This window comes from Micropterus salmoides, unplaced genomic scaffold (assembly GCF_014851395.1).
Source record: "Micropterus salmoides isolate LMB-PRFRI ecotype aquatic unplaced genomic scaffold, ASM1485139v1 Ms_hic_scaffold_14, whole genome shotgun sequence".
In the NCBI taxonomy this organism is placed as follows: Eukaryota; Metazoa; Chordata; class Actinopteri; order Centrarchiformes; family Centrarchidae; genus Micropterus; species Micropterus salmoides.
In genome coordinates, this window is record NW_024040485.1 from 22,679,717 (window position 1) to 22,698,561 (window position 18,845).

An 18,845-nucleotide genomic window follows, 5' to 3' on the forward strand; every position below is an offset into this window, starting at 1 on the left:
ATCTTGTTACTAATAAACAGAGCAGTGCAAATAAGGAAATGAGGACCAGTCATGCAGTGGTTCAGCCGCGTCAATTTAACACCTCAGCTGCATCTGAGTAAAAAAAAGTATAGCAAAGTATATAAATGATGTTATCATACTGCTGAAAGCTCTTTTGGCAAAACCCCCAAATTACTATGGTGTCTTTATACTGACAATTTGATATATATTAATCTCTAAAAGCACAAAAGATTTTCACTTTTTCACATGTGTATGTTCATCTGCCTCTGTGCGTGCTCACGCAAATGCAAGGATGCATGAGTGAGATTAAAAGAGGATGTGGTAGAGCAGTTAGGTCGTAACACTTCTCCCTAATTCTGTAACCTTTAGAGTGATAGTTGATGGGTTCCCACAGACAAACTTCACTTTTGGTTATTTTTTTGTGATTTAAATGCAATTTCAGTCAGTTTTAAACCTTTCTGTTCCATTAAGAATGTATGAGGGTGACATCTGATTGTTGTACTAATGAATGAAAGATTGAATGGTAAAATAAAGGCTAAATGAATCATAAAAAGGGTAGTGCTTGAAACACAGTGAAAAACATGAAAGGCCAGTGACACTTGAAGGCTGATGTAAGAACAGATGCTGCGTAGTTGGGAGCATCATGTAACAACCTGTCTAATTAGTATGGCCCTCACTGTGGTCCTAGTTGTTAAACCTTTAAACCTCACTTACAACCTTACCCTGTGCAGCCAAAGACACAGTTTAAACCCACACAACTTTATTTTAAATTTGAGTGGTAAACTCAAAGTTCCCCTAGATACCAAATATGCAAGGCTAAATTTTGGAGAAATGTGCATAAAATGTGTATGTACATCTTAATTTTAAATTGACTAAATGGCACAGCCATAAAAACAGTCTTCAGTTTGATTGTTTCACTCAGTTTAAACACCTTATACTGTATCTTCAATGAGAAGCAAAGAAAAGCTGAACATGAAATACATTTGATTGTGTCAGACAACTGGAATTAACGAGATTTTCCAACCTTAAAGCTGTTATGTTAATCGCTTTCTTGCTGAGATTTTTTGCAAGTCTCACATACTCTAAATATGGTACCAGCAGCAGGAGGTTGGCTTATTTTGGCACAAAAACTAGGGGTAAACTAGGGGAAATAGCTAGCCTGGCAAATAATGTGTAAATGAGTGAGCTTTTGAAGGTGCAGGTAGGTAGCTTTTTTAATCCTTTGGACAGAGCCATGCTAGCTGTCCAGTCTTTGTGCTAACCTAAGCTAAATGGCTACTGGCTGTAGCTTCACAGACATGAGTGTGGTATCAATCTTCTCATCTAACTCTCAGCAAGAAAATGAATAACCATATTTCCCAAAATGTCACACTATACCTTTAAGTAAAGTGTAAGAACATAACAAGGACACACAGATTCAGAATTGTGTGAAGCACTGTACACTTTTCAGTATCGCAGAGCATGAGTAAATACTTCTGCTACACTGTGCAGCAGTAGACATTTCTAAACTCATTAAAAACACTAGGCAGTAAACACTGTAACTGTATGTAAATATATGAATGAATAAAAAAAAATCATAAATTAATTGGTCACTAATTACTTCCTAGATTCTTAAGGTAATGTGTATCTAATAACTGATGGGAACCTGACCTTGTTTGTGGCCGTCTAATTGATAAAAACAAATTTGAGTCCATTTTAAAATCATCTGTATTATACAGATTTCAATGCAAATGTAATATATTTTTATTATATATGTAACTCCATCTTCAGTTTCAAATTCACAAATTTTCACAACTGACGAATACATTTTCGACATTATAGCTTATAACAGATTATTATAACATATCAGTTATTTCAGTGTGACAGCACTGATGTAAAACTTCTAAATGCGCATAAAAATCCACATCTGGATAGCATCTACTCATCTATTGCTTTAGTGAGATAACAATAAACTTGATGTTGTGCAAATGTCGATACCAGCTCGTGCACTTGCATCTTGGGTGGAATGGGTTGTTTGCACCACATACACTTCCTACCGTGTCTCACAGAAAGTCCCCAGCATTTTCATGACTTAACCATGGCTACTCTGGGAAGTCTTTTGCTTTACAACGGCTATCACGGTAGCTGCTGTTGATTCATGTACAACTGTAACCATTTTTGGCCAAAGCCCATCATTTTCCATTATGCCAGCTGGCTTTGGACAAACTCTAGTCACGGTTTTTACTACAGAGCTCACTTCTCCTCTGTAACGCAGTAATATGTGGCCATGGGCCCCTAAAGCATGACTTCTTCAACTCAGAAATAAGGCATGAATGTGTTGAAAATGATGTTTTTGGTCAACACCAGTGGTCCCAGGAGAAGCAAACACACACCATAGCTTCTCTCAGATAGTCCAGAATTTGGCTCAGTTTCACAGTCCAACTTTTACGAATGCAATGTCTTTGGTATCTGTTTTCTTTACATCTTCACCGATTCTGATGTGGAGTCTAGTAGAGCCCGATAGATGTCGGACCTGAGAAAACGTGGGTAAGAGTCCCTCTCCATTAGCCCATAGACGATCCTCTGGGCATCGTCAAAACACACTGTGGTAGGCGCCTTAATGTTCCGCCTGATCAGGTCTCTGGTTTTGTGATCAATGTTGATCTGGAAGCAGAGGAATGAAAATTATGAGGATGTTAAATACTAAAACAGTATCAGAGGTGGTACGTATTGTGAAAAGAACTATAAATCTTTCTGCATTATAAATACCTCTCTTGCAGCCTCTGCTTGAATGTAGCGTTTGAAGATCTTTTTGGCCCTGGAGGACATCCTGTAGGAAGACTTGATCTTCTTATAGTCCTCACACACCAACCAAAACTCAATGTTTTCATCACTGAATTCTGACTTCAAGAAGGCCTGGAATATCTTCATGCCATCTACACAGGAAAAATAAGCAGCAGTTAGCCGGTGTTGATGAAGAAAACAGACTACTATTCTTGACTTGTATTAGTAGTATTAGTATTAATCAACTTACATTTGGAGGATAAAAGTCTGTCTAGTGACTCTGACCACTGGGACATCTCCTCGAAACAAAGCCTAGAAAAGAGGGGGGCAGTGTCACTCACATATACAACAAGTATATAACACGTTAGATTGTTTTCAACGTCGAGGTTTTCTTCACTTACCCCTCAGTGTTAGGGGCTTGAGACAATCTTCGCTGCAGCCGGGACTTCAGGTTTTCTCCCCTGGTTAACCAAACAAACACATACCAACAAGGCTTATTTTACTGACACTGGTCCTTAATCTAAAAGGGTGATCAACAATGAGAAAAAAAGAACATACAACGCAGTTATAATAAAATATTTACCTGTCTTTTCCCGTCTTCTTGTTGTCCATGTTGAGATGCTGCAGCTCCCTTGGTGGTGATGTGACTAGACTTGGCATGACAGTAATGCTTTTTACATGTGAGTCTTTGTGTCGGGCTGCTCTGAGAGCGTTGTGAGACTGCCACTTTGTCTGTATGATGAATCCGCTCAGTGTCAACTATATATGCACAGCAGAAGCCTGAAATGAGGTTGGCGCATAGCGTCACAACATCATTCTGAACTAACCACAGAAAAAGAGGAAGTTGGGGGTGACGCAAACATGCACAGACTCCAACTAAAGCACTCTGTATGTACTGTACTTAGACCTTCATCGTTACTCCTTTGTAAAAAAAGGTCTGGGGATGCAAATGGGGCAGTGGAAAATTCAGCAGCAGATAGGCAAATGCTTTAGTCTCTGTTCCAGTTTGCCTCAAGAACCAATACCACTGTTTTAGGTTTTGGAAACATGCTGAGGTCATTTTAGCACTCACAGTAAAATTTTACTAAAACTGGCAATCCTCTTAAGCTTGTGGATCACAAAACATGTTCATTCGACTATCATGGGTCAAACAACCCAAACAGCTAATGACTGATTGCATCTTTGCAGTAAAGAAGCAGTAGCATCCTGACAATAGCACATTTTCCTCTCATGACATCATGTGTACTTTAAAGAGATGTACAATGTAAATCCAAAGAAGACATAAAAAAGTCTTCCTTTTACAAAGGAAAAGTTGAACTCATAAGCAATAAAATGTATCCACACTTAATTCAATACCCTAAGCTGTTTGGCTGCTACAGCCTTACCTGGCCAAGTATAACCACTAGCTTTTGGTTGCTAAATGTGTAGTTAACTAACATATAGCAATAGATCAACATTTTTTAATTTCAGGCAATATGCTTATTTGCGTTCTTGTGGAGAGTTGGAAGAGGAGATAGATAACACTGCTAATTATGAAGCTACAGCCAGCAGCCGATTAGCTTAGCTTGGCATAAAGACTGGAAGCAGGGGTAAACAGTTCGACAGCTTGACTGTCCAAAGGTATCAAAATCTGTATGCCAATACCTCTTCTCATCTAACTCTCGACAAGAAAGGGAATAAGCATTTTTTACAAGAAAAAAAAAGTTAACTTGCTAACATTAGCAATGTGAATAAGTGCATTTGTCAAATGAATTATTCCTTTAGCTAGATATTGCTCTATGATCGACATTACTGAACCAGTTACTGACTTAAGAATCTTTTCCTCTTTTGCTACTGTTAAACTATGTTTTATCATACTATCATCCTTTAATTCTCACTTGTGGCAGCTGTTTGAAGATGGTCTCACCTTATGGTACAATCAAATTAAACTCAGTGTGTTGTTTGGTTTCATAAATATTTCAGCTTCTGTCATTGAACATGTCTAAAAATGAGAAATTGTCGATTTCTCCAGTTAACACATCTAAATGTAATTTATTCCTTGGTGTTGTCATAGGACATCTAGCAAGTAATTCTTACATGACTGACATGAATTTAATGATGTCGTTGTTTCCATTTTATAGCTTCTTACCATTGTTTGATCTTTGACAATGGAGGCAGAAAGGAAATAGCTACAGGGGGGAAACAGAGAGGGGGATGACATGAAATAAGAGTCGCCCACCGGAACCAAATCAGGGACACTGTGGTTATGTGGTATGTGACTTAGACAACTATGCCACCCCAGTGTTTCCATTTTAGATGGAACTGAAGCTTGTAGACACAGAACTTATAAGGCCACCTCTATGTCATATAGACCAAATAAGATATCAGTGGCTTAAAGCTCTAGCATAATATCAGGAAATCTTTATCGAAACAATTTTTATTGTAGATATTAAAAGATCTAGATCTAACTTATTTGTCAACATCAGTGAGTGAAATTACTAACACTTCCTCAGTGTTGTGAGCCGTCTCATTGGAGCTTCGCTTCGTCCCACAGTAAAGTAAGTAACTTCCTGCTTCTATGATGACAGGAAGCTGTGACAAAACAAAAGCTTTCACCCATCATCTGGACTTTCCTCTGGACTTTTAAAGAGTTTTCAAAAGAGAATGTGATCATTCCTTTAGTTCATTGCCAAAGATGACAACACTGATCTGATCTGAATGGAAACTGTTGAGATCTAGGTCTGTTTTTTATGACTAAACAAAACTTTATGCAAAAGAAACCTTTCAGTCAGGTTTAACAGGTTGTCACAGTCCTCAAGCTGTCCTTAATAATCTGCTTTTATCATGTAAAAGTTGACAACCTCCAAATTATTGTGAATTAAAGCCATTAGAATTTCCAACACTTGCCCTATTGGACATTTAAGAAATACTGTACACTGTGGCAGTCAGCAATGGATACTATTTTCATCACTGAATGTCTGAAAAGCTCATCAATTATGCAAGTTCCTGATCCTCATACATGATGTAGAATGCATAGAAACTCTCATATTTACAATCTGTTATCCATTCTTGTTGAAATATGGAGTTGTTTATAATAGCTTCATTGGCCCTGGAGAGGGATCAAAACTGCTTCTGTCAGCTTATGAACATTTCAAAATGAGTGCACATACCTGCGAAAAAACCTGGAAACATGCTTTCCTTACACCTTGTGTGGACTAATGTACTGTAATTCTCTCTACTCAGACAATGGTAAATGTTCCACAGTTAGTCGAAAATACAGTTGTTGGGTTGAGATTGCTCTAACTTTTGCATCCATTAGTAGTTACCTGCAATTCTTAGGATCAATTTGAAGCTTTTAGTGTACAATTTTCAAGAAGATATTGCCATTGCCACCCTTACACTCAAAACTGCAAAAACCCACCTGTTGAGATTAACCCTGAGACATCTGTTAAACTCAGATTCAAGGTGAGCACAGAAAAACTTTCCCCTTTAGCACATTAATTTGAAAACAGCCTTCCAATGTCAAACTCTGCACATACATCATTCTGCACTGTGAAGCTCAACCATCTAAGAGAAAGAACAACAAGCACCACATATTTTCTGATTTGAGTTGGACATTAAGTTTCTTTTTTTCTTTATTTCCACAGGATTTTAACACTTTTTCTTTTCATTTTGCAACCTTTCATTTTACTTTATCCTGATTTATTTGATCTACTGGCATTTTATTTCAGTGCCATCCTGCTTTTCTGCCTGAATCTGCCATTGTATTGTTGAACACCATCAGAACCTCAAGGTCTCAAGTTCAATGTGTTCATGAATGTAAACAACTTTTGCAAGAAATGTACAGAACATGCAAGTAGGAGTAAATGTATGTCCCAAAATGGAAGGGCCCTTTAAAGGTACAATGTGTAGAATTTGGCCAACATTTTAGTTTAAACCATTAGAAAAATGAACGTATATTATCAACTGAATGTGAAGAAGTAACCGTTCTGATATCATGTCAAAGACATCTATGTTTTGTGTTGAAATACCACTTGTGCTGGTTAGTGTCACAGATACATGTAATGACATAAAATGTAGGCTACATAACCTTAAAACATACCTAAATAAAGTGTTTAAATGAACTTATTGAACCACTGGTTAGTACTGTTTTGTCACATGCTTTACAGGAAATGTTTTGTGTTAGAACGCAGCTGTTGATGGCTTGCTGTGGTGACATCAGCTCTTATCTCAGACAATTTCTTTATCGGTTGCAACACCCGTCTGTGAGTTTCCTCCATCAACTGTTGTCAGTCTGAGAATTATAACCTTGTGCAGTTTCTTTCATTTTTATGTCTTCTTCACTTCCTGCAAGCAATATGTACTGCACTTATGGTGGGGTAGACGTTGCTATGCATCATAACCACGGTTGCAGATTAAACATGTGGTTTGTCAAAAGCCTTTTTTTTATTGCAGTACCCAATGCGCTTAACCCTTCTGCCACAAAGGGGTGAGTACAACCAGAGTTGTCTAAACTAGAGGAAGTTGTGGTGACCTATCTGCACAACACAGAATGTTGTACAACACCTCTTAAAATAAATCCCCCATACAAGTCCACCTACACAAACAGAACTAAATGTTCGTCTAACACCCTGCAGTCACATGGAGAAACCAACTACTTCCACTTTCCAAACACAAAAAACACATCACACAATGAAAATGTTAAAGTGCAAAAGGGAACAGTGACTGTAGGATTTTATGCTCTATGTCCGTTTAATTTAAATCCTTATTTGTGGATCTGAACAGTCTGAAAGTTGGTTGCCTTGGAACCCTGCTTTATTGTGCTCTTTTGAATTTGCATGCTTTTTACATAGATGATAATGTAAGTTTCATCATGTCCTAACTCGAAATAACAAACAAGAAAAAAACTGATGAAATGGCAAATACTATCTACTACTGTATAGAACCACCTAAAACTCTGCATGACACAACCTGCAGTAATCTTCCTTTGAGGGGAGATTTATATTACCTTAGATTCCCATCACATCTAATTCAAAGTGGTGATTTGAATCCTCTATCTGACTTTTTCATGATGAATGAACTCGCCTGGCAACATGAAACCAACTGAATTGCCACCAGAGGTGCACCCCCTGTGACTAACATTTCAGACAAATTTAACTCCAGTCAGAGTCGGTTCATACAGTTCCTCTTCACGTTATGCTCAAACTTGTACAAGCTTATTCTGACTGCAGCTGAGATGTTGCAGACAAAGTGAGAGGAAGTGTGAACCACCTTTTCCCTTTTTAGTCTTGGTTACTTCTGTCTTCTTGTTAACTGAATGATGTTGCTTGAAGGACTTTGTTGCCATCTAGTGTATTTTACCTATGATAATATTACAGTGTACAGGCAAGTCTTCTTTGACAACAAACAAATGTGATTTGCATTACATTCAAAAGGACCACACCCAAATGTCATTAGGTAGATATATTTAGTTAGTTTGTTTGATAGAAAACATAAAACCAAGACAGATGTTTAACAAGACACTCACATATTTATTTTCACATGAAAGTTGAATTTGTCAGAGCAAATTAGGATTTATATTTGCATGATCAATTAGATAAAAGTGTTGATAATACTTTACAATAAAGGAATTCTTTTTATTATTAACCTCATAGGGTGAAGGAGAGAAAATAGTTAATCATAGAAGAATTATGTGCACAGTCTCTTTTTACCTTAACATAATTAAAGAGATAAAGCATAATACAAGCCATATATTTTCTTTAGCTGTCTACTGAATTACACAGGCTGAGAAAAGCTATTTCTGCTACACTCAGTATCTGGACTGTATGGCATGAACCCGTGCTGAAATCAAAGAGTGCAACAACAGATCTGAGTTGGAGAGAAGAGTTTGCGAGCCTCCGTCTGAGAGGCTGTCAGTTTTGACAGTCACCTTGAATGTGTTCTCCTCAGGAGTCCCTGATACACGTCAGATTTTAGGAACCGCGGGTAGCAATCCCTGGCCATCAGACTGTAGATGAGCTTCTGCGCTGTATCAAACGAAGTCAGGGTCGGCTGGGAGATGTTCTTTGTTATGTTTTCTCTAGTACCGCAATCTATGTTGATCTGGAATCAAACAACATTGCCCAGGGGCGTCTTGAAGGAAGTCTTTTCATCATTTTTACTATAATGTTCTGGGGTGTAAATTTCTACAGTTTTACAACCATAAAGCACACAAATACACAGCTTTATAGCAATAACTATATCACCATTATCCTACTAAATTCAGATCACAATCAATGACCCTCTTGGTTCATATTTGCATTTTTGCAATTTAAAAAAAATCCTGTCTGGTTTTCAGCTTGCAGTCGTTTACCTGTTTGGGCGCTTCTGTTTGGACAAACTCTGAGTAGATCCTGTTCGCAGAGGAGATCATCTCTGGGACCGTCTTGATTTTTTTGTACTCCTCACAGGCGAGCCAAAACAGTATGTTCTCCTCACTGTACTCGGACTTCAGGAATTCCCGGAAAGCTATCTGTCCAGCTGGAAATCACAAATCACAGTAAGCAGGCAGCAAGTGTATACGAAATCCAATATATGTACAATCGGAAAAAGACTCTCACCTTTACAACTGAGGACTTTGTCCACAGACTCACTCCAAGTCTCAACATCCTCCAGTGGATCTTTGGGAAAGCAACACAATCTACCCTTGAAAAGAGCATCAAGATCTATCACTAGCCAAGTTATCTGTGAACTCCACAGCACATACCACCTGAAAACCACACTGGCAGGCCAAATTATTAATCATTTATAGTGAGTAATAAGATGCCTCCTAAACATTCAGTTTAATGCCTTGAGCCTGACAGCAACCTCCCATTACTACAAGCTCCTTCAGAAATAAAGGCACATTGCAAGGTATGACTTACAGTGAGTGAAAACCTCCTTGGTATTTTCCACATGGCTGCCGTAAGCTGTTGCCTGCTGAAAATGGTAAAGGCCCAATAATCAAATATGCAGTAACTCACTTTATCGCCATCTCCTCGTCCTCTACGAAGGGAGACAGAGATAAGATCCTGCCAGACTGAAGATGGGGTTGTGATTGTTTGGAAATGAGGGAGTCAAGTGACTGAACAAATCTAAATGACCCCCCCCTAAGATGAATGGAACTTATGGAAATCTGTATGCAAAGTTGTTGTTGGGAGAGAAAGGGCATCCTTCCATGTCTGTCACACCTCGAGGAGAAGAGAGCTCGGCCGTGATTTGAGCTGACTGCACCTGTTGTCCAACACAGTGACCATCACTGAATGTGACAATATGAGTGTGGCAGGATGGTGAAAGGTGAAAACTTTATGTTTTCATCACTCATTAAGAACTATAATCCAGTTCTTTAGTATAATATAGTAGTTATATAATAAGGAATATGATAACATAATGGCCTGCTGTGGTCGAGCACTATATGTCAAAGAATAAGATTTAACTAAAGCAATGAGCAATGGTTCGGAAGTACCAGGAAAGATCCTGACCATAAACAAATAGCCATAAACAAATTCATTAAGGAAAAGGCCCATCATCCTGCCATTTGCTTATCAGCAGGGTTTCTGAAAAAGCATAAACAAGCACTAATTTATTAATATGCCTCATACGACACCTTTAGTTGATGTAAGTGATGTGGACAGACATTTTGCTTGTTTGTAGATTGATTAAGGTCTGCTACAAATCTGCACCGACTTTTGAAAACAGAAAAGTAAAGTCCTGAAAAATCACAATAGCAACACTATTAAATAAATTAGGTTTTCATTATTGAATGACGTAGTTTGGCTGACATGAAGAGCCCACGTTTGCTTGATTTTCAAGCACTTCTTTTTTATAAAGCGCCAAGTCAGATATGCTTTCATACATGCATTTACGTGGAATTAGTCATAGTGTTGTTTCAAGCTAAATGCACTAGCATGCTCGCAATGACAATGTCAATGTGTTTAGCAGGTATAAAGTTAACAGGGTTCACCATTTTAGTCTGGTGTTAGCTTGCTTATATTTGGTAGACAAAACACAAGGTACAGCTGAAGATGATGGGATTGGAATTAGTACAAAATTTTAATTTTGACCTGGTGATTTGATACATGAAATATTAAGAGGTCACATAGGTTAATACAATTCATTCTGGGGCAACATGGATGTCTGCATCAAATTTCATACCAATTCATTCACTGAAAATGATAAAAGTCAACCTCATAGTGGCGCTAGAGGAAAAAGTCAGGAGATCACCAAAGTGAGCAGGATATATCGTCTTAGAATCATCAATGTTTGTAAAACATTTTGTGTCAATCCATCATATCATGACATCATCCATTTCAAGCAGATGTTGAGTTAAATGTCTCAGTTTGCATGAAAACTTTGACCTGTTGGTGGCAGTAGAGGAAAAGTCAGAGGATCTCTAAAGGGTTCATCCTCTGGGGACATGAATATCTTTAGTAATAGTTGTCAAGACGTCACAAAAAATGGCAACCTACAATTGGCGCTACAGGAAAAGTCAGCAAATTGTCATGGAGCCATGAATTTTCGAAAAAGAACTGTATGTCAATCAATCCAGTATTTGCTGAAATATTTCAGTCAAAGTGGTGGACCGACCTTTACCGTCATTGAGCCATAATGCTAGCAAGAAATCAGGTAAAGAATTCAGAAAAACTACCACTGCAACTTAATCAGCAGTAGTATTCACAGTATATGTCTACTGTGTATTTTCATCAGTAGATGTTTGATTTAGGTGGTTTAGACCTTACTAAAATACTTTATTAAGATAAAACAGAATGTGTGAAAGATTTCCACTGCAAAGCAGCAGAGAATAGCATTGCACAGTACCATGATCATTAGCTTTATGTGACTGTCCTCAGCTCCTTTGGGTCTGTTGGTTGTATACATGTCATGCCATACAGTGAATCATAATAAATGTATGGCCAGTGCATTTTATCCCGCCCTGACCTTCCTGACCACTGGTGGGATTTCATGGGCACAAAAACAAACCAAGAATGTAAATCACAGCAGGTGATGGAAAACACCCGGGCTGCCCCTATTTGCATGTGTGTAGACTCACCAGGTCAAGGAATTTGTTTTTCAAAAAAGGCACTGCCAGGGAAGATATGAGCACTATAGTGAGGTGTGTTGTCTTTGTGTGTTCACTGCAGAGTATCCAACATGTTTTGTCTTGTTGTGATTTGGCCTTTCATGTTCTTAAATCAGAAGTCATTCTGACTGGTCAGTGTTACCATCGAAGGACAAGCTGGATTCCTCTGAACAACCCTGAAAATTATTTGTTTTCACACTCACAAATCAATGTGCTGTGTCTCACCAGTGATGCAGCTATGCACTTCCACTGTGGTTTCATACCAAGTTGCAATTTGTTTCATCTTACACAGGGTGGCACTCAAGTCCTCTCCAGCCCACCATCTTTATGACAGCATTGAATTTGTACTTCTCTTTGCTGTTGGTCCTGCTTGCTTCATTCATTCATACAGGGTTTTGACCCTTCTCCTGAAGCTGCTCAAGACCCAGACTGCAGGGTGGGGGTTAATGTAAGCTGCAGATGTAACCCGAAAAACCTATTTAAACTACATTTCGAACCCCTGAAAGTAATTCAGTAAGCATGCATTTGACTTAATTAGAAAGTGTCTCAATGCGTATCATTAGAACAGTGAGCAGCAGGGATCCTGAAGTGACCTTCCTTTCTTTTTTAACCTGCTTTCACCCTTTCAGCATGGCCGTTAAATAGTATTTCAAACCAAATTAAAAATGAAAGAAAAAGTGTAGGCATCTCCTCAACCTTGTTGGAAAACACAAGGAGAATCAATTTCAGAAATCTGCTGCATTTTATATTACCTCTTCACAAACTTTCTTTCTCGTTCCAGTGCAGCTTACATACAGCACATTTTCGTCACAGAATTGGTTTCAATGATATTAAAACCTAGGCCTTTAACCGGCAGCGATTGTTCTTAAGAGTTGACTGCCTCCGCAAACTTGCCACCTATTCATTGGTGAACATGTAGCCACTTTTAGTATAGAGGAAAGTTGTCCATCAGGCATTCAACTGTATCTTTTTTTTCTCCACATAAACAGGTGCCTCTCAATATGCTCCCAACACTTCAGTTGAAGTGTGGTGTTTAGAAAAGAAAGTCTCACCTTGAGAATTTCAAACTGAACACGACCTTCTGTTTTCAGTCACACTGAAATTTATTTAGGTCTGTCAATATCGTTGTAGGCCAAGAGTGTCAGGTGCAAACGGATTTGCAAGGAGAAAATTGCACAACTCAATATCTGAGCCTGGGAGTCAGGAAATCTATTACTAAATTTGGCTCACTTAAAGTTAGATAAAAGATTCTGAGATGGGACAAACTGGCTTTTAAAATGGGAACATGTGGTGTAAAAGTTTGGATACCAGAGCCCAAGTGTGCAAAACTACTGACAGACTTTGGCTTAGATTGAGGAATCTTTTAAAAAGAAACCCATTTATTTGAGAAAATCTCCCTAAAACTTCACTATTAGACACCTTACAATAAATCTTTTTGATTTAAACTCCTCTTATTCTGGCGTTCATCTAGTTTTATAAGCCTCATATCTCCAGGCAAACTGCTTTTTTACTCTTTGTTTCCCTTCAGAGGTTCTACAATACATCTTTAACTTGTGGATGCTTTCAGAGGCTTTTAGCGCAGACTGAGTCACAAATTTAAATACCAATGGGAAAAAACAAGAAATCTGCCAGCCAATTCTTAGTGGCCAACTAATCTTAAGCTATGAATTTGGCAGGCCGGCTGAGCTCTTACCTTTGTTAACACATCATTACACTTTCCCTCTCTTCTCCGACTATTTGTGTGAGAAGACAGCAGGAACTGCTGTATATGCATGCCGTTGCCGTCTAGATGCATGCATAATTAATGTAAACTGTGAGGTATTCCATGCAGCTTTTTGTAAAATGACAGTAACTTGGGGTAAGATGGACTTTATCCCTCTGGGGATAATAGAAACCCTGACATCTGTAAATGAACTAATCCAGCTCTTATATAGAGTTACATGTATGTACTGATATCTATTTTTTATGCCATAGTGTTTGGGACAAACTCAGTGGGATCCATTTGGAATTAATATGAATTTGTCTTTTACTCAGAAGCATAGCTTGTGCATACATATACAGTAACATGAATAATTCTGTGTTTGAGTGGTGGGAGTTGATAAGGTCTATTAATTTTTCAGTGATTTAGAATAGAGAGCTACACACAATCACAATTTTCCCCACTAGTGTAATATGCACACATTATGGTTCCATTTGTCACATTTAGACGTGGTCATTCAAACTAATTAATGACACTAAAGGCCATATTAAAACTTCTTTTATAAGAAAGTGTTTATTTGAGTTACTCCACGTATTATAGTATATACATTTTACAACAGCAAGGCAACACATGTGATCTTAGTAATACATAAGTTATGTTAGATGGTAGCAAATTGAAAAACAGCAATCATAATTAGTATTCAAATAAGATATTTGCATCTGTGTGTGTAATTGGGATGCATTTTATTAACAGAAATGAGAGCTATATCCCTCATTAAAAGATTTCAGTGCTTTGCAGTCACAGTGGCTACAGGCTTTCGCTGTAAGTTAGTCTGGATGGGGTTGGACAGAGGCAGGGATAAAATCCTGAATCCATTTTAATGAGATACGGTCAAATTAGCTTGTACGCCATATCAACTGTATTAATGTTGTATAAGGTGCTATTGTTGGATTGGAAGACAAAGCACTTGAAGCATAATGTGTCTGAAGTCAGGAGAGTAGCCTCAGTGTGGCTGTCTGCACGGCTGGCTGAATACTGTCAGTAGCATTAAGGCACTTCAGCTGAGATTCTGTCCCCAACCAACCCATTGTCATTCAAGTTTCGCAAGATTTGAGAAAATATAAAAACACCAATTAAGGTTCAAACCCACAAGCAGTGCAGTGCCTCTTGTTCCAAAAGTCTTGCAGAATACTCTGGTTTTATACCATGGCCACAGAGATTACTCAGTTCCGATTGGCCAGAGGGTGTCCATTATTTTCAGATAACCACATGCCTCTGACATAGTGGCCTCTATTTCAAAACTTCTTCTTCTTATAGCTGAAAGGCTAATGGTGTCAGCAGTTATCCAGGTGTCTAGTATAAAGGAATTGTTCAACATCTTGAGCAATACGCTGATTAACTTTCTTGCCCAGAAGATGAAGAAGATGAGAAGATTGATACCAATCACATTTGCATGGTAGATGCAAAGCTATCGCTAGCAGCCGGTTAGCTAAACTTAACATAAAGATGTGAAACGAGGGAAAACAGCTAGCTGAACTTCCACGAGTTCCTTGTCACTGTGAGAGACCAGTGAAGACTCCAGGACGTTACTGCTCCAAGAAATAGTCTGGAACATATCTCTTGTAACGTGTCATTTTTTCTCTTCATCTATTGCACAGATTTAACTAAAAAGACATAACATGTTAATTAGTGATCTTTAGAGGTGCTGGTACGTAGGTTGTGTTACCACTGTACAGATCCAGGCTAGTCACTTCCCTCTGTTTCCAGTCTTTATGCTAAAATAATCTAACCAGCTGTTGGCTGCATATTTACCATAGACACTCTCGGCACAAAAGCGTATTTCCTAAAATGTCGTAATATTCCTTTCAATTGTTATTGCTGGCAAGTTGCCATGGAGTGACCCCTGTGGTTATAAAAAATGACAATGCAGAAGCAAACCTGTGGATAATAAGCCTCCGCACCACACCTTACATTACAACAATTGTGCTGCAATTCATGGATTATTAGTATGCTCTTACACCTGCAATGTTACAACTACCAGGCCGAAGGTTCAGTTGTGGCTTCGCCTCTGTCATTGAATACACAGGAACGTGACCTTCTGCGAAACATGGTGGACCCCGGGCCTTTCCTCCTGGTGAGACGCAGATAAATGTCAGAGTGGAGGAACCTGGGGTAGGAGTCCTTTTTCATCAGGCTGTAGACTTTCATCTGGGCTGCTTCAAAACAGCTCTTTGTGGGCTGTGCTAAACTCTTCTGGATGGCCATCTTGGTGTTGTAATCAATGTTGACCTGAGTGAAAGGAAATTAGGACATAATGAAAAACCATGCAGAACAACAGTTATTATTTAAATCTATACCAAAGAAAAGCCATATATAATGGTGCACACTTTTTGCATTCATTTACATTTGGATCTCTCAACAAATCACACAAGCTGGTTTATGCTTTCGTATTACTGCAGTGTGCAGAGAAAAACTAATCTTTTATATTTACGCATACATTCATCTTAGACTGAAAGTGTGTGGGTGACACAGTCTACTCAGCTCTGCAGAAGAATGTCAAAACCTCAAACCAAACACCAAACTCTTAACGGTCAGGTCTGCTACAAGCCCTGAAAGGATATCGCGTGGTGGTCACATCATCTTTGCAAAGGGAATGGAAACCTTTAAAAGCAACTGTCTCCCACAGAAATAAGCTGACCGGCTTTGCAGTGGGGCATGCACTAGATGCATGACCTCAGCGAGCTGCTGCTCCTAACTATTGTTCACAAAGGTCAACCTGCTGCAGGCTCATGACTATGCAGTGCTTTAGAATTCGCCCACTGTTATTTTTATTACGACTTAAATATTTTAAACCTCCAACAGCCCTCAGTGACAAATAAGTAAAAGAAAGCTCTAAACCTCACGAGTTGCTTGACCAACTCCACTTATTTTGCAGCATTACACCCATGCAGTTTATGATAACTAAACACGTATGCATGTTCAACTTACTTTGTTCATATGTGTTGTGTGTGAAGCACATTGAGGTTAAATTGTATGAAATGTGCTACATATAAATAAATTCACTTGTCTTGACATACCTCTTTTGGGGCTTCCGATTCAATAAAAACTGTATATATACATCTGGCTTTGGACAGCAGCTTTGTCTCTGAATCAATGGTCTTGTATTCTTCACATGCCAACCAGAACTCAATGTTTTCCTCACTGAACTCTGTCCTGAGGAACTGCGAGAAGGTTTCCACCCCATCTGATGTGGCGAAACAGAGACAAACTATTAGTTATTAGAGTGAGACTTTACAAAAGCAGACAACTGTTCCAAACCAAATCAGTATTTTCTGAGCTTGTTGGGTAAATGAAGCTCACATTTAATTGCAGCAGGATGTGTTAAGGAGGTAGAGACTTTATATAATTTCCTCACCAAATAGTCACTAAAACATTTAAATTATATAGAAACCTTTAATAGCTTAAATATTTGTTGACAATATTATTATCTTCATTATATAGCAATGACTATATTAACCATTCCCAAATGAAGAAATATGGTGGTTTACAGTTTTTCACTGTGACACTAAAGGGCAGCTTATGTGATTATGAGGAAGTTGCACGCTTTCTGTATTACTATCTGCACTAACAAACGTTAAAAGATGTAGTGAAACTCTCGCTGCTCTCTCCATTAACTATTTATTGCCTCTAGCACTCCTTAACAGTTCAAATTCAAATGGAGCAAATTGTTTGACAGTAGAAGAAATAGTTTTGGACAGCAATTCAAAACAACTTTTTGGAGAAGTTTTGGGCATTAATCTGACCTGAGTGCTTTAGCAGTTCTTCAAAGGAGTCGCTCCATTGCAAAGCTGCCTCTGGTGAGATGCTGCAAAGAAATCAGAGATGCGGTCAGCTCTTCCCTAATGATGCAGCAAAAAATGTTTTGGATTGGATCATGAGACATCTAGATGCCATGTTTCTATATGTGTGCAATGAGTCATGGAGGGTGCTGGAAACAGAAGGTTAATAATGAACAATACTTGTCAAAAACAACATCGCCTGTATATGAAATTAATGGATTTTGCCTCACTTGCTGGGTGTCGTATTTGTCTTTTTATGGGGACTGACGTTTTCATGAGAACCTGATTTGGTGAGAAAAAGGCTTAGTCGGCTCTTCCTCTCCTTGTCTTTCTGTCTGCAAACGAAGGAGAAAACATATTAAGTTCCACAAACTGTCTCTATGTGCAACTGTGCCATTGTTCAGCAAATCAGCAACTTAACAGAGAATTACTCCTTACAGACACATTTCTGAAGTGACTTATACGGCACACTATAAATTACATCTTTGTGGCACAATGCAATCGCAATACCAGTCACATATGCACACATTTTTTTAACAAAAAGACAGCAGAGAATCATCATGGAGGACAAAAAGTCTAATAGCTTTACGTAACTTCAGCTGTAGTAGCTTTCAATTACACTCAGACAAGGTACTATAAAGAAACATCACATCTTTAATGTAATGGCGTCATGTTGCTCTTGAGTAAAAATACTTTTCTACAGAAAGGAACTGTTGCATAATTTCTTTTCTACTTTTTTTCTTGTAAATTTGGCACTACTCAGATTTACTCTAAAGTCCACTAAAGTACAATATGAAATTACTCATTCCCAAATCAAGTAAACATATGAAAATAGCTGCGGTTCACACACCAACCTGCTAGTATCGTCCTTCATTTTTGGTGCCTGCAAGTCTTCTGGACCAAGCATTTTGAAATATGCTTCCTCCTTTGGGGCCATGTAGTTGAATTGAGGAAATAGAAAAAGAAGCGTCTCCATGCTGTTCTGTCTGTATCTGGCGTGCGAAGCGGCAGGCCACAAATAGCTCTCTGAACATTGTTTAACCCATCACTCGATGAACCACCTCATCTTTTATAAACCCTGCTCGCATTTCATTTCCCATACCTTTTGCTCTGCTTCCTGTAATGGTGCAACCACTTACTGCTAACAGCTCCATCAGTGATACAGAAATCCCCGTGGGTTCAACATCCTGTCAACTGTTTACTAAGAAATTTAAAAAGGACAGCTGGCTACACTCATTCATGCACACGTTTTTTTTTTTTGTTTGTTTGTTTGTTTGTTTGTTTTTGCTTGAGGTAATATCTTGTCTTGATTTTTGGACACATTTTAGCTTGTTCTGACACATTGTACTGAAGCTATTATGACCTAATAAACCCTGTAACATACAAACAACTGGTGTCAGAATTTTGATAGATTCTGTGGTCTTTATACACTCATTGCTGCAGTGGGATCATATGGTTGACCTTGTTG

At 38.4% G+C, this 18,845-nt stretch overlaps 3 protein-coding genes across 3 annotated transcripts; all 3 read right to left on the reverse strand.

The window, feature by feature from the left end:
- Positions 1-1,689: 1,689 nt before the first annotated feature.
- Positions 1,690-3,510, reverse strand: rgs13 (regulator of G protein signaling 13). The gene is made up of 5 exons (XM_038718488.1): positions 3,347-3,510; positions 3,165-3,224; positions 3,014-3,075; positions 2,749-2,915; positions 1,690-2,643 (listed from the first exon to the last, which is right to left on the reverse strand). The coding sequence occupies exons 1-5, from the start codon at positions 3,421-3,423 to the stop codon at positions 2,458-2,460; spliced, it is 552 nt and encodes a 183-aa protein (XP_038574416.1). The 5' UTR covers positions 3,424-3,510; the 3' UTR covers positions 1,690-2,457.
- A 4,852-nt stretch (positions 3,511-8,362) lies between these two features.
- On the reverse strand, positions 8,363-9,754 carry LOC119902988 (regulator of G-protein signaling 21-like). Its single transcript, XM_038719384.1, has 4 exons — positions 9,744-9,754; positions 9,342-9,490; positions 9,095-9,261; positions 8,363-8,844 (listed from the first exon to the last, which is right to left on the reverse strand). Exons 1-4 carry the CDS (start codon positions 9,752-9,754, stop codon positions 8,668-8,670), a joined length of 504 nt encoding a protein of 167 aa, XP_038575312.1. The 3' UTR covers positions 8,363-8,667.
- A 4,331-nt stretch (positions 9,755-14,085) lies between these two features.
- rgs18 (regulator of G protein signaling 18) lies at positions 14,086-18,505 on the reverse strand. The gene is made up of 5 exons (XM_038718489.1): positions 18,232-18,505; positions 17,608-17,712; positions 17,342-17,403; positions 16,616-16,782; positions 14,086-15,827 (listed from the first exon to the last, which is right to left on the reverse strand). The coding sequence occupies exons 1-5, from the start codon at positions 18,351-18,353 to the stop codon at positions 15,573-15,575; spliced, it is 711 nt and encodes a 236-aa protein (XP_038574417.1). The 5' UTR covers positions 18,354-18,505; the 3' UTR covers positions 14,086-15,572.
- Positions 18,506-18,845: the final 340 nt, after the last annotated feature.